This window comes from Molothrus aeneus, chromosome 28 (assembly GCF_037042795.1).
Source record: "Molothrus aeneus isolate 106 chromosome 28, BPBGC_Maene_1.0, whole genome shotgun sequence".
NCBI lineage: Eukaryota > Metazoa > Chordata > Aves > Passeriformes > Icteridae > Molothrus > Molothrus aeneus.
The window spans coordinates 1547225-1561698 of NC_089673.1; the positions used below are offsets into that span (position 1 = coordinate 1547225).

The 14474-nt window shown below is 62.8% G+C and overlaps 2 protein-coding genes across 3 annotated transcripts; both read right to left on the reverse strand.

The window, feature by feature from the left end:
* Positions 1 to 329: 329 nt before the first annotated feature.
* HEXIM1 (HEXIM P-TEFb complex subunit 1) lies at positions 330 to 1604 on the reverse strand. Its single transcript, XM_066566945.1, has one exon. The coding sequence runs from the start codon at positions 1439 to 1441 to the stop codon at positions 527 to 529; it is 915 nt and encodes a 304-aa protein (XP_066423042.1). The 5' UTR covers positions 1442 to 1604; the 3' UTR covers positions 330 to 526.
* Positions 1605 to 3083: 1479 nt separating this feature from the next.
* On the reverse strand, positions 3084 to 10571 carry ACBD4 (acyl-CoA binding domain containing 4). Of its 2 annotated transcripts, XM_066567078.1 has the most exons (10): positions 10455 to 10571; positions 10266 to 10386; positions 9677 to 9761; positions 9477 to 9597; positions 6960 to 7067; positions 6080 to 6177; positions 5466 to 5616; positions 4364 to 4512; positions 3530 to 3565; positions 3084 to 3298 (listed from the first exon to the last, which is right to left on the reverse strand). In XM_066567078.1, the coding sequence occupies exons 1-10, from the start codon at positions 10522 to 10524 to the stop codon at positions 3188 to 3190; spliced, it is 1050 nt and encodes a 349-aa protein (XP_066423175.1). In that variant the 5' UTR covers positions 10525 to 10571; the 3' UTR covers positions 3084 to 3187. The 2 variants fall into 2 exon arrangements, with proteins under 2 accessions (XP_066423175.1, XP_066423176.1); XM_066567079.1 differs by lacking the exon at positions 6960 to 7067.
* Between the last annotated feature and the right edge of the window lie 3903 nt (positions 10572 to 14474).

Consider the following 14474-nt stretch of genomic DNA (forward strand, 5'->3'; position numbering starts at 1 on the left):
TTAAGCAGAATTAAAATTGAAAACAAATGGGGTAAAATAATAACAAAAAGGGTTAAGCGGGGAATTACAACTAAGTTTAATCAAACAACAGTTATAACACCATGAAAATAATCCAGGATGTATTCCCTGGTGGAATGTCATTCTGATTATTTTCGAGAAATCACACCAAAACTATTACAGTTACAAGTAATTAAATTTATTAGACCTCTGTATTTTTTTTATAGTCAGTTTTGGCCAATTTACAGCTTTCCTGGGGAATTTTTTTTTCTTTTTTTGGTTTAGACACAAAAAAAAAAAAAAAAACAAAAAAAAAAAACCAAACCAAAAAAAACCCCCAAAACCATAAACCAGATATCACCAATACATCAACCCCCCCCTCACCCCATCACAGCCACCTAAAAAAGGGGGAGCCCTCGGCCCACCCAGCTGCAGTTTAGCCCGTAAAAAGGGTCCGCGGCGATTCTGTACAAGGACCGAATGTTCCACCCAGCACTGTAAAAACCCCCCCGCGCCCCCCTGCCCAGTGTCACTCCCCCGGCTTGCAGGGGCCCTTTTCCTGCCGGGGCAGCTCCCGCTCCCGCAGCAGCCGCAGGTTCTCGGCTCGCAGCCTGTCCACCTCCCGCTCCAGCGCCTGCACCCGCGCCGGGTCCGCCGCTTCCCCGCCGGCTTTTTTGCTCTCCATCCTCAGCCGGTTGTTCTCCTCCTCCATGCGCGACAGGCACTTCTCCAGCTCCAGGTACTCCTTCACCAGCTCCTGCTTGCTCATGTTCTGCAGGCTCTCCACATGGTACCGCTCGTAGGTCTCCGAGAAGTCCCTCTGCAGAAACTCGCTGCCGTCCCCCCCCATCCCGTCGCTGCCCCCGTCCTCGTCCGCCGCGTCGTCCAGGAAATCCTCCTCGCTCGTGTCGTCCGACTTGGCAGCCGCTCGCCGCGGGTACAGCCCGGTTTTCAGGTCGGGCTCCTCCTGGTCATGGTCCTCCATGAGGAACTGCGTGGTGTTGTAGGGAGCCACCGGCTGCCCCTTGGCGAACATCTCCGCTCGCAGCCGGGAGGCGCGGAGGCTCTGCCGCTCGTCGAACTGCTGCTTCTCCTCCCAGCTCAGCTTCGAGTACGGCTTCCAGCGCCGCTTCTTCTTCGACGGCCGCCGACGGTGCTTCTTCTTCACCGGCCACTCCTCGGTGCGTCCCACGGCCCGGTACCGCGGGCCCAGGCCGGGACGCCCCGCTCCGCCCGCCGGCGGCCGCCCCTCGGCGCCGCCCGCCGCCGCCTCCGCCCCGGGGGGCGGCAGCCGCCCGGCATCGCCGTCCTCCGTCGGCGCCTCTCCGCGCTCGGGCTGCGGCTCGGGCTCGGACTGCGGCTCCGGCCGCGCCTCGGGCTCGGAGCGAGGCTCCGCTTCGCACTGGGGCTCCGGCCCCGGTTCAGCGGGCGCCGCGTCGGCCATAGCGCTGCGCTCGGCTACGCTCGCTGACGGGCGCTACCGGCGCCGCATGGGGGCTGGCCCCGCTCAGGCCGCCCGGGACATGGCCCGGGGGAGGTTTAACGCCGCCGGGCCCGCCTCCCCGCGCGCACTGCACGCGCCGCCGCCGCCGCTCCCGCCGCAATCCCACCCCACGGCCCAACCCGCGCCCGCCGCCGCCCGCTCCCGACTGCCTCTCCCCGGCCGCGGCCGCTCCCTTTATAGCCGCGCGCGCCCCGCCCCGCCCCGCGCAGGCGCCCTGCGCGCCCCGCCCCGCCGCGCGTCGGGACCCGCCCCCGCCGCGCAACCCGCGCCGCCGCCACGGCCCCGAGCGCGCGGGCGGTGCCGCCTCGCGGCCAATCAGCGGGCTCGGGGGGCGGGCCGGCCCGCCGGGACACGCCCCTGGCCGTTGCGGGGACTGGCCGCCATTGGCTGGGATGGCCGTCACTCCTGCGCGGCGCCACCAATCGCGAGGGGGAGAAGGCGGGACCGGGCCGTACCACGAGGCGGGGGAGTCCCCGTGCGCGGGGACGCGCGCGCCCCGCGACCTTCAGGTCCGCGCCGAGGGCAGCGCGCGCGCCCCCCCCGCGGCGGGGCTGTGGCACGGTCCGAAAAGAGTCCCCGCGCGGCGGAGGTTCCGCCGACCATGCTGCGGCCCCGGGACCGGGGGGGTTGTACAGGGCCGGGCCGGGCCGGGCCGGGCCGAGCTGAGCTAGGCTGGGCTGTAGGGGGCCCGGGAGGGGCTCCGGGGGTGCGCGGGCCCGGGGGGGAAGGGGGCGAGCGGAAGGATCCCGGCACTGTGTGGAGTGCGGCGATGCTGCAGTTGGCGGAGGGAGATGTAAACAAACCGAAGCGGAAAGAAGTCCTCTCTTAAAGGCGCCGCGTCCCTTTTCGCAGGGGCGGTGCGGGGCCGCGCTCCCGAAGCCCGGGGGGTGCGGGGGGAGGGGCACGGCGAAGGAGGGGGATGGGGAGGCCCCGGGCCTTGTGCCGGTCCCGGTCCCGGTCCCGATCCCGTTCCCGGCCCTGCCACCCCCAGCCACGGTGGCGATGTCCCCCTCGGGCCCCACGTTCGGGGGGGCTGGCAGGGTTTGAGGGCCCCGCTGAGGGACACACGGCGGGGGGAGCCATGGCCGGGCCGGGGGGGGCTCCGTGTCTGAGGGGGAGCAGCACAGGGGGGCCCCGGGGCAGCCGCGGCCTCACGGGGGGAGGAACCCGCGGGTGGAACCCGCCCTGCCCAGCCCCGCACCGGGCACCCCCTCACGGAGGTCCCGGGGAGCCCTGGGGCTTCCCCACCGCCGCCTCCCGAACAAGGCCCGGTGGCACCCTCAGGGTGGGCATTGCACCCGGCCGGGGGGACAGGCTGGGGCCTGGAGACGGACCCGGCCGGGGGACAGGGGGTGACCAGGCAGGGATAGGGGGTGACCAGCTGGGGACAGTGGCTGGGGCCGGAGTGTTTGGCCGCACTCCCCTCCCCTGGCAGGCGGGCACAGGCAGCGGGGCTGAACCGAAAATGCGACTTTAATTGAGGCAGGCTCGGTGATGTCCCCGGTGAGGCCGGGCCGGGCCCGGGGCTGCTCCGGCTCCGGCTGTGCGTGGTGGCGGCGCGGGGGCCGGTGCTGGCCCTCAGTGTCGGTGCCGGTGCCGGTGTCCCGGTGGCTGCTGAGGCGGTTCCCGCGTGGCTCCGTGCGAAGCGGGATGGCGAGGAGGGCTGGCGGTGGCGGTGGTCGGGGGTCACCTCTTCCTGCCCTGCCAGTGGCGCAGCAGCCACTGGGTGACGAAGGGCCAGGTGGCCAGGAAGAGCAGCGTGCGTGGGGACACGGGCAGGCGCCACCGGGACACGGCCTGGCCAGGGGACGGGGACAGAGGTGGCACCGATGGCAGCGACACCCCCTCACCGCCACTGCTCGGTCACATTCCCCCTCCTGTGTGCATCACACCGCTGTCCCTGGCAGTGTCCCCATGGATGTCCCTCCCCTGACCTCCCCCAGCTGTGTCCCCACACCCCCGTGGGCTGTCAGGTGGGCAGGGGGGACAGCAGGGCCACCCCCAGCACATCCTTCAGCCCCAACTCACCTGTGGAGCGAGTGCCGGGCCGGGGTCTGTCTCCCTCTGAAAGACAGGAGAGGGTTTGGGGTGCAGCTGGGGCTGGCACCCCCTGCCAGCCCCTGGGAGAGGGAGGGAACGGCTGGAGAGGCCGTGCAGGGATCAGAGGGGGCAGCTGGGCCAGGAGCCCAGAGGCTGTGGGAATGAGGGGGGGGACAGAGGGAATGAGGGGGGCAATGGGAATGAGGGGAGCAGTGGGAGTAAGCAGGGCAATGGGAATGAGGGGGAAACAGGAATGAAAAGGCAGTGGGAATAAGGGGGGCACTGGGAACAAGGGGGGCAGTGGGAATGAGGGGGAAACAGGAATGCGGGGGAAAACAGGAATGAGAGGGGCAGGAATGAGGGAGGAAATGGGAATGAAGGGGCAGTGGGAATGCGGGGAGCAGAGGGAATGAGGGGGAAACAGGAATGAAGAGGCAGTGGAAATGAGGGGGGCAATGGGAATGAGGGGGGCAGCAGGAATGAAGGGAAAACCAATGAGGGGGCAATGGGGGTGAGCAGGGCAATGGGAATGAGGGGACAATGGGGGTGAGCAGGGCAATGGGAGTGAGGGGGGCAGGAGGAATGAGGGAGGCAGTAGGAATGAGGGGAAAATAGGAATGGGGGGCGCAGTGGGAATGAGGGGGCAGCAGGAGTAAGTGGGGCAATGAAATGAGGGGGGCAGTGGCAGCGAGGGGCAGCCCTGGGCACCACCAGCTTCGGCCCCGCCAGGATTTGTCACCACCAAGCACCGGGGTGTCCCCACACCGGGGCCAGCCTTGTGGCAGGGCCCGGAGCCGAGCCCAGCGCTGTCCCCGGCCGTACCTGGGCAGCCCCGAGCGTCTCCAGGCGGCTGAGCCGCTCCCGCACCCGCCGCAGCTCCTCCTGCAGCGCCCGCACCGCGCCGGCCACGTGCGCCTCCAGCTCCGCCGGCAGCCCCGGCTCGGGGCTGCTCCCCACGGGCAGCCGCACATCTGCGGGCACAGCCACGGGCACACGGCTGCCAGGCCAGGCTGGCACTGCCCGCCCCGCGCTGCCACCCACCGCTGGGCAGCGACTCCCACGGGGCACCCGCCGTGGGCTGCCCACCCACAGGATGTCCCCAGGGCCATGCACCACTGTGACACTGCCTGGTGGTGGGAGGGTGGCCAGCCCACCAGTGGGGTGGGTGCTGTGGGTCACCTGGTGAAGGTGCCACCACTGGGCAGGACACCCAGGGCCAGGGCAGCTCATCCCTGGGCCTAGCAAAGGCCCCAGATCGGGCTGGCAAACCCCTGGATAATCCAGGCAGGGAGCAGGACACAAGCAGGGACTCGCTGCCAGCCCTGGGGACAGCCCAGCCCGGCCTGGGGACAAGCTCACTGCCAAGGTCAGGCAGCCCGGAAGGGAACAGTAACAGGGGAAAGGGTGAGACACGTGGGCTGTGCCCAGGTGAAGCCATGGCACCAGTCCCATGGGTGAGGGTGGCAATGCCACCCCAGGGCAGCCCAGAGTGTCTGGGCACAGCACAGAGGGTGCTGTGGCACAGCTCAAGGCCTGGTGGTGCCCAGGGGAGTGGCACTGCTGTCCCCAAGGCCTCCAGGGCACAGGGCCCAGCTTCACCCCTGCCCTGCTGGCACAGCTCACCCTTGGCACCACCCACATCCGAAAGACAAGGGGCAGGGCATGGGGAGCCAGGGCCCTGCTGGAGGGCCAGCAGAGCATCCTCCAAACTCGGGCAATTCAGTACCACAGCAGGAAATGGGCAAAGGAGGGGCTGAGCTGCTTAGGGACCAAGGGATGCAGAGACAGGACGTCTGTGGCTTCTTTCAGCTACTGAGCACCCAATTGTGGGTGCTGGAGCCAAACTCGGTCCCCCAACCCCCCAGCCCAGCCCATGGAGGTGAGCAGCAGCAGGAAGGGGCGCAGGGATGAGCTCTGCACCCACCTGTGTCAGAGCCCAGGGCTGGCAGGTCTGTGCTGCTGCTCCCCTCGGCTCTTCTGCCTTCGCCCCACTCGCCCTGCCCAGCACTGAGGGGCTCTGGGGGCTCAGCCCCAGCCTGGGGGGTTTTTGGGGTGAGCCCCCGCATCTGCCTGGCCTGTGAGATGGGAGAGAAGGGCCCTGAGACCCCCACTCCCCTCCCCAGGGCAGGGGGGGGCAATGCCAGGGCAGCAGTGCAGTGCTGCTCTTGGGGTGGCATTTCTGGTTTGGGAGGTGACATCTGAGGGGAGTGAGTGCCCAGATCTGAGGTGGAAAAAGCGGGGGAGGGATTTCCTTCCTCCTTCCACCAGACCCACCAGGCCTCAGCATGGCACCAAATGTGGCAGGGGAACAATCCAGGCGGTGGCACCCATGTACATGGTGGAGCCTCACCACAGCAATGGGGGGCTGGGGAGGCTCCTCAGCATCCCCCAGTGACAGGGACAGGCTCCAGGAGTGACACAAAGCACAGAGAGCTGCAGGAGGGTGTCCCTGCTGGTTTTATGAAGCTCCTAGGCTGGTGCTGCTGTGCAGAGCGAGCAGGGCAGGGGTGGCAAAGCCTCCAGCGCTTCCTCCGTTACCTTCTCAGGCTCCATCTGCTCCAGGGTTTCACTGAACGTGTCCCCATCAGAGTCACTCATCCCCTGGGTCCCCTCGGGGGCAGGAGCCAGCCCAGGTCCTGGAAGGGAAGCACAGGGCTGAGCCCTGGGCAGGGCAGGAGTGCCCAGCTGTGTAGAGGGCACAGCTGGAACAGGGGATGAGCATGCCCAAGGCAAGGCTGGAGAGGGAAACTGAGGCACTGCAGGGGTGGGAGCAGCTCTGCTCACGTGGCCATGAAGCCAAGGACTGAATTTCCCCTTCTGCACAACCCCAGGGCCCCACGGCAGCAGTGGCCCAGGCAGGGACACTGCCCAGCTCCCTGGGCAGCACTCGAGGCTGGCACACTGGCACTCGCTCTGTGACCATATTTGCTCCTGGGGGAAGGCTGGAGCAGCAGCAGGAGGAGGAGGAGGAGGAGGAACCTCCCTGCAGCACCCTGCCCACCCCAGGGCACAGCCAGGGGCCCTCGAGGGGGGCACAGCGAGGCAGGGGGTGAGAGAAAAGCCAGGGCTGAGGCACCACCAGGGCTTGGTGCTGTGAATCTCAGTGCCAAGGAAGCAGCAAACGTGGCTTGAGCCACGGGAGAACATCCCCCCATGGATCAGGGACCTTCCAGGGTGATTTTTCCCAGCCCATGGGGCACCAGCCTCCCCTTGTCCCTGCAGTTTAGCAGATCCTGGCCCCTTTGCACAGCAGGAGTGAGGCAGAGCCAACCCCACAAGTCCAGGGAGAGCTGGACCCCTGACCTGGGCAGTGCCCAGAGCACCCAGGGCTGGGCCAGAGGTGCCAACAGCTCCATGGATGGATGGAGCCCCAGCCCTGGTTGTGCTGCACAGGGCTCTGGAAGGCAGGGACACCAACCTGGCCCCTGCTGCTGCTGCTGCCCAGGCAGGGTGTCCCTGGGGCTCTCTGGAGCTGGGCTGCTCTCTGTGCCATCCTGGCTGGTGCCATCCTGCTGTCCCTGGCTCTCTGCATGGAGGGAAAGGCACAGCTGGGTCATTTTGTGGCTCAGAGCTGCTGTCCTGGCTGGGCTGGCTCCCTGGGGCTGGGCTGCCCATGGAAATGCCAGGGAGGTGCCAGCAGCTGGCAGGGAAGGAGAGGAGCCAGGTTTGTTTGCTGAGAGCCCAGGAACCCACCTGGGCTCACCCTGTGCACAACACCCTGCTCACCCGGGGTGGTGGGGTGTCCCTGTCCCCTGGGGCAGCAGGCAGAGGGATCAGCACTGCTGAGTGACAGTGACACTGCTGTCCCCTGGCAGTGCCCACAGCCCAGGGCACAGCCATGGTAACAGAGCCCAGGGCAAGAGGTGTTGGCTGGAGGAGCCTTGTGTGGCCAGCAGCACCCCAGGGACCTGGGCCAGCAGCACCCCAAGGAGCTGGGCCAGCAGCACCCCAGAACTTGGGCCAGCAGCACCCCAAGGAGCTGGGCCAGCAGCACCCCAGAACTTGGGCCAGCAGCACCTCTAGATCTGGGCCAGCAGCACCCCAAGGAGCTGGGCCAGCAGCACCCCAGGGACCTGGGCCAGCAGCACCCCAGGGACCTGGGCCAGCAGCACCTCAAGATCTGGGCCAGCAGCACCCCAAGGAGCTGGGCCAGCAGCACCCCAGAACTTGGGCCAGCAGCACCCTGGGTCCTGAGCCAGCAGCACCCCAAGATCTGGGCCAGCAGCACCCTGAGAGGTCCTGACAGGCCCCAGCCCTCCCCAGCACCCCCTGGAGCCCAAGGGGTTAATCCCAGCCAGATTTCCAGCAGCCCCCAGGACTTTGCTCTCTGCTCCTGGGCAGGTGTGTGGCAACGCTGCCCTGCTGCTCCTTCCCTCAGTCTCTGCTGTCCCCAGCCTGTCCTCGCCATCACAGGGGACACTGAGGGGGACAAGGCAGCTGCACCCCACACAGGGGTAGTGCCACTGCTCTGTGATCCTCCCAAATCCTCCTCAGATTCCCAAAATCTTCCTCCCCATCCCCAAACCCTGCTCAGGGCGTGCTGTGACCCCCAGAGTGTGGCTCCTGTCACCTCCCAGAGCACCAGGACAGACCTGGCTGCAGCCACCACATTCACAGGGCTCTGCTGAAAGCAGAGACCTGGTGGGACCTGGATCTATCCACGGTTTGGGTTCCAAGTGCTGCTTTATAACTTTATATATAAATAAACAAACCCAAAGCTGCCCAGACCCCCAGCTCTGTGAGCTCTGTCATGCACAGGGACACCAGAGTCACACAGAGGGACACCAGAAGCTGCTGGAGGCACCTGCCACGCTCCACACTCTGAAATCTCCTTTCTGCTCCACCAAAGCTGAGATTGCAGCGTCTGAAGGTGATTTAGGAGCCTTTAACACAAATGACTCAACACCTTGAGGAGCTCAGTGCTTTGCACCTCAGTTCCAGCCACCCTGGGCTCGTTGTTCCACCAGGCTTGGATTTAAGTGACAATGTCACCTGTAAGTGACACTTCCAAGTGGATAATGACCCGTTGAGACATAGATTTTAAATTTCAGAGAAAAACCAAATCTGCCTTTTAAAGGGATTCAGCATCAAAATGGAGAACAAAGCACCTGGGACACAGAGGGACACTGGTGTCACACAAGGGGACACCTCTGTCACACACAGGGACAGCAATGTCACACACAGGGACACCTGTGTCACACACAGGGACACCTGAGTCACAGAGGCACACTTCTGTCACACACAGGGACACCTCTGTCACACAAGGGGACACAAATATCACACAGAGGCAAACCAGTGTCACACACAGGGACACCAGTGTCACACATAGGGACACCTCTGTGACACAAGGGGACACCAGTGTCACATACAGGGACACTTGTTTCACACAGAGGGACACCGGTGTCACACACAGGGACCCCTCTGTCACACACAGGGACACCTGAGTCACAGAGACACACTTCTGTCACACACAGGGACAGCAGTGTCACACAAGGGGACACCTCTGTCACACACAGGGACACAAATATCACACACAGGCAAACCAGCGTCACACACAGGGACACCAGTGTCACATACAGGGACACCTGTTTCACACAGAGGGACACCGGTGTCACACACAGGGACCCCTCTGTCACACACAGGGACACCAGTCTCACACAAGGGGACCGGTGTCACACAGAGGGACCCCTCTGTCACACCCGGGGGCACGGCAGCACCGGGGGCAGCACCAGGCAGGGCAGCACCGGGGGCAGCACCGGGCACGGCAGCTGCAGGGGCAGCACCGGGCACGGCAGCACCAGGGCAGGGCAGCACCAGGGCAGGGCAGCACCGGGGGCAGCACCGGGCACGGCAGCTGCAGGGGCAGCACCGGGCACGGCAGCACCAGGGCAGGGCAGCACCAGGGCAGGGCAGCACCGGGCACGGCCCCACTCACCCGCTGTGCTCCTGAAGAAAGACTCGGGGGGCCGGGGCAGGTCGTGGATGACCTCGTAGAGCGGCTCGAAGTAGCGGAACATCTCCTGCGTGCTCTCGTCCATGGGCACGGTGTCAATGACCTGCGGAGGCCGCGGCTGGGCACAGGCACCGGGCAGCACCGGGCAGCGCCCGGCCCGGCCCCGCCGCCCACCCCGGTACCTTCTGTGCCACCTTCTTCATCTCCGCTACGTACGCGGCCATCGCCTCCTCCTTGGACATCGCGCCCAGGCTGTGCCACGCGTCCCTGTGAGGCCCGGGCCGTCAGCGGGGCCGGGACCGGGACCGGACCAGAACCGGAGAGGAACCGGAGCGGGACCGGAACCGGAGCGGGACCGGAACCAGGAGGGGGACTGGGATAGGGACAGGGACCGGGACTGGACCAGGACCGGACCAGAACCGGAGCGGGACTGGAACCAGAGCGGGACCGGAGCGGGAGGGGGACCGGAGCGGGACCAGAACCATAGCGGGACCGCGACTGGGACCGGACCGTAACTGGAGCGGGACCGGGACTGGGACCGGACCGGAACCGGAGCGCGAGCGGGAATGGAGCGGGACAAAAACCGGAGCGGGACCGGGACTGGACCAGAACCGGAGGGGGACCGGGACCGGACCGTAACTGGAGCGGGACTAGGACCGGGACCTGACCGGAACCGGAGGGGGAGCGGGAGCGGGACCTGACCTGAACCGGACCAGGACCGCACCCGGAGCGGGACCGGGACTGGGACCGGGACCCCCCCGCCCCCCTTACCACTTGTAGCGGCCGATGGGGTCCCAGAAGCCGGGCCGCGGGCCCTGGCAGCGCCCCGCCGTCGCCTGTTTGTAGTAGCTGTAGAAGCGCAGCATCTCCTCGTACGAGGGCCGGTACGCACCTGCGGGGCACGGTCAGCGGGGCCGCCCACGCCGCGGCCGCCCGGCCCCGCTCCCGGCCACTACTCACCGCTCCGCGGCAGCCCCTGGATCACCTGCACGGCGGCGCGGAACTGCGCCCCGCAGCCCGGCTCCTCCATGGCGGGACCGGCCCCGCACCGGCCCCGGCTCCGCTCCCGATCCCTCTCCGTGCGGGGACAGCGCGGGGCCAATCAGAGCCCGCCTTACATCGGCCGCCCCGTTCTGTGACCAATCAGCGCCTGTCTTACATTGGCCCCCTCTGAGCCGCACCCAATCAGCGCGCTGCTCCTGGAACGGGCCCCGCCCACCCTGCGCTCCTGGCGCCCCCTGCCGGCCGGAGCGGGCAGTGCGCGGAGAGCAGGGAGGGGAGGCGCCGCCTGGCGGGGACGGGAGGGACTGCAGGGCTGGGACAGAGGGACAGAGGGACAGAGGGACAGGGGGACAGGGATGGGGATGGGGATGGGGATGGGGATGGGGATGGGGATGGGGATGGGGACAGGGACTGGGACAGGGACAGTGGGACAGGGACAGGGACTGGGACACGGACAGAAGGAGTAGGAGAGAGGGACAGGGACAGAGGGACAGAGGGACAGAGGGACAGAGGGACAGAGGGACAGAGTGACAGAGGGACAGAGGGACCGAGGGACTGGGACAGGGAGACTGAAACAGGGACAGGGGGATGAGGACAGTGAGACCGGGACGGGCACAGGGACAGAAGGACAGGGACAGGGACAGAAGGACAGAGACAGGGGGACAGGGACAGAGGGACAGGGGACAGGGACAGGGGCAGGGATAGTGGGACAGTGCACAGGGATAGTGAGCCAGGACAATGAGAGTGCACAGGGACAGTGGGACAGTGAGAGACAGGACAGGGACAGTGCCCTGGGAGAGGGGACAGTGAGGTGGTGCCTAGGGACAGTGCCCAGCACCTCGGAGCACCCAGGCTGTCCCCAGGTGTGGAGCTCTGGGACCCAGCCCTGGCACAGGGACCCTGTGCAGGAGCACAGTGCCATGGGGTGGTGGCAGAGCCGTGACACTGCAGCAGGCACGGGGACAGTGCTGGGGGTGCCACCTGGGCTGTGCTGAAAGTGCCAGGGCACAGGGGTGCTTGGGACACTGGCACAGGGTGCCCAAAGCCCCTCAATCCCTGGCAGTGCCCAAGGCCAGGTTGGACATCGGGGCTTGGAGCAGCCTGGGACAGTGGAAGGTGTCCCTGCCATGGCAGGGGTGGCACTGGGTGGCTTTAAGGTCCTTTCCAACCCAAACCATCCTGGGATTCTGTGACAATCATCCAGGATTATGGGGCCACACATGGGGACACTGGGGCCACGCACTGTGACACCAGGACACTGCAGTGGGGACAGGGACAATGGTGCCAAAGGTGCCAGGGACTGGGACACTGCACTGGGTGGGTTGGACACTGCACTGGGGTCTGGAACAGGGCACTGGGATGTGGAACATGGCACTGGGACAGTGCCACTGGGCCACCAGGCAGGAGAGGGGACAGCTGGGTCAGGCAGAGCAATTGTTAATTATTACCCAATTGCACCCACTGTTCTTTTATTCACCGGATACTTTTAACCACTGTTAATTATTATCCAACTTCATTAATTATGGTAGCAAGGAAGGGGCAGAATTTGGGGTCTCTGAGGGGTGAAGCCCCCCTGCTCCAATGGCTGTGGGGACATGGGGACGTGTGTGACCTGGCAGAACAAGGTGCCCTGAGGGGTGGGAGGTTCTGGGGTGCTATGGGAGGTTCTGGGGTGCCATGGAAGGTTGTGGGGTGCTGTGGGAGGTTCTAGGGGGCCATGGAAGGCTCTGGGATGCCACGGGAGGTTCTGGGGTGCTGTGGGAGGTTCTGGGGTGCCATGGAAGGTTCTGGGGTGCTGTGGGAGGTTCTAGGGGGCCATGGGGACTCCCTGGATCCAGCCTGGCCCAGGATGCTGGGGTTGGGATGCAGAGCAGCTTTCAGCATCCCTGTTTCATCCTTGACTCCCACTCTGGTTTTCCAACCTTAACCCCACCCCCAAATCCCAAATCCAAGTGGGTCAACACCCCCCAAACCCTTCTAAATCCCATCCACATCGCCTGGGGAAACATTTCCTTTGCCAATTAAAGACAAATAAATAAAAAGAAATAAATCATAATAATAAAAAATGAAACAAAAGCAGTAAAATCTTTTAACTCCCCGGCCATTTCCAAGCTCTGACTCAGGATTCCTGCGCTGATTCACGGCACTCGTGCTGTGCTATAATCGGCCGGGAATGCGATCCCGAATCCCGCGGGATCCCTTCCAAGCTGGCAGAAAACAGCAGCGCCAGGGAGGGGAGGAACCGGAGCAGGGATTTGTTGTGCCGCAGGGTTGGGGAAGATGAAACAGGAAAGCCTTATAAATATGATTGCCTGGCAAAAGATTTTGAGAATATGGAAACTATAAGTGAGATGGAAATGAAAGCAAGCTCTGAGATCCCTCAGTTACTGAACAACTGGAAAACAATGGTGTGGCCAGCTGAAGGTGATCCCCTTTTGATGGAACAACACCCTCTGCTTGCAGACAGGCCCAAGGCTCAGAGCAGACCCTACAGCTTGGCAGAAGGGCCCAAAGAGGAGTTTTTAGGGTTTAAAATGTAACCCAGTGTGGTGATGTAATGATTCTTATAGGCTGTATGGAAATGCTCTAGGATTTGTATCTTGGACTAGATTGGTGAGTGAGAATTAGAATATTCAACACAGAAGAAGATTTATTGTATTGGAACGGGAATTTAGTGCTTACTTTCTATGCTCTTAGCTCTCAGCTCTTGCCTTTTACACTCTTACCCCGTTTATTCTCTTACCCCTTTTACTCTCTCACCCTCTCATCCTCTCTCCCCCTCTCTTCTCTCAGCCCTGCTCTGAGCTGTGCCTGGCAGCTCCCAGCAGGGCCCTGCACCCAGGCCCTTTGCAATGAACCCCAAGTTCCAGCCCTGGCTGCAGAGATCTCTCATCTCTGTCATACCCCCCGTCAATCCTACACCACGGGGTTTTTGCAGCCAGAGGTGTTTATCCTGCTCATCCCACCCAGGCGAGGCTGAATTCCTGCGAGGAAGAGAGCTTGGAGCAGAGCCCACTGATGTGGGTTGAAATTGCATTTTTGGGGTGACTCCAGTGACCTCCTGTGTCTTGGTTTGGAAAGACAGGAGTCTGCTAAGTGTGAAAAACGCCAATCACTTGTCTTTAAAATTTTTAAAAGTTTAATAGTAATAAAATAGTTATTAAAAATAATAATACAATTAGAGTAATAATAATTTAGACAAGTTGAATTAGGACAATATGAGACAATAGAAACAAAGAGTTACAGACGTCCAGGTACCTTTTCTGGGCAGCACCAGCCTGAAAAAGGACCCCCGTCAACAGAGGATTAACCCTTAAAAGCAACAGCCTGTTGCATATTCATACACCTCATACACGATGCATAAATTCCATTCAAACACAGGATTCTCTCTGGTCAGTGTCAGCTTCTTCCTCTGAATCCTGACAGCGCCTTCGAGGCGGGAAGAAGTTCGTTTCTCCTGATAATGGAGCAATAAATTCTTTTTCTCTGAAAGATTCAGGTGTCCTGTGGCTGCTATCTCACTGTGAGTCCCTTCTTTAAAAAAAGTATCCTACATAGCATCGTTTCTATTTTAACAATTTTTATAACCTAAAACTATATTTAACACAGTACTTAAGAGAATTAATACAGCATCACTTTCTAACACAACACATATAATATTCATTTGAATATTTGTGAAAAGCCAATCATAAAATACATGCATTTTTCACACTAAGGAATGCGGGAGCCTTTTCTGAACTGGAGAATGTAAACCCTCCCCACCCCTCCGAATTGGTGTAAATTTTAAATTTAGGGGCTCTCAGGCAAAATTCTGGGAGCGGGAAATAACAGTTCTTTAATAGGGAAAAGAAAAAAAAATAAAAGGATAAAATAAACAATGCAGTGCACTAGAACAACACTGCCAGAGTCAGAACCCAGCCTGACACCCTGTGGGTCAGGGTGTTGGCACAGAACCATTGGAATTGTGGCTCAGCCCTC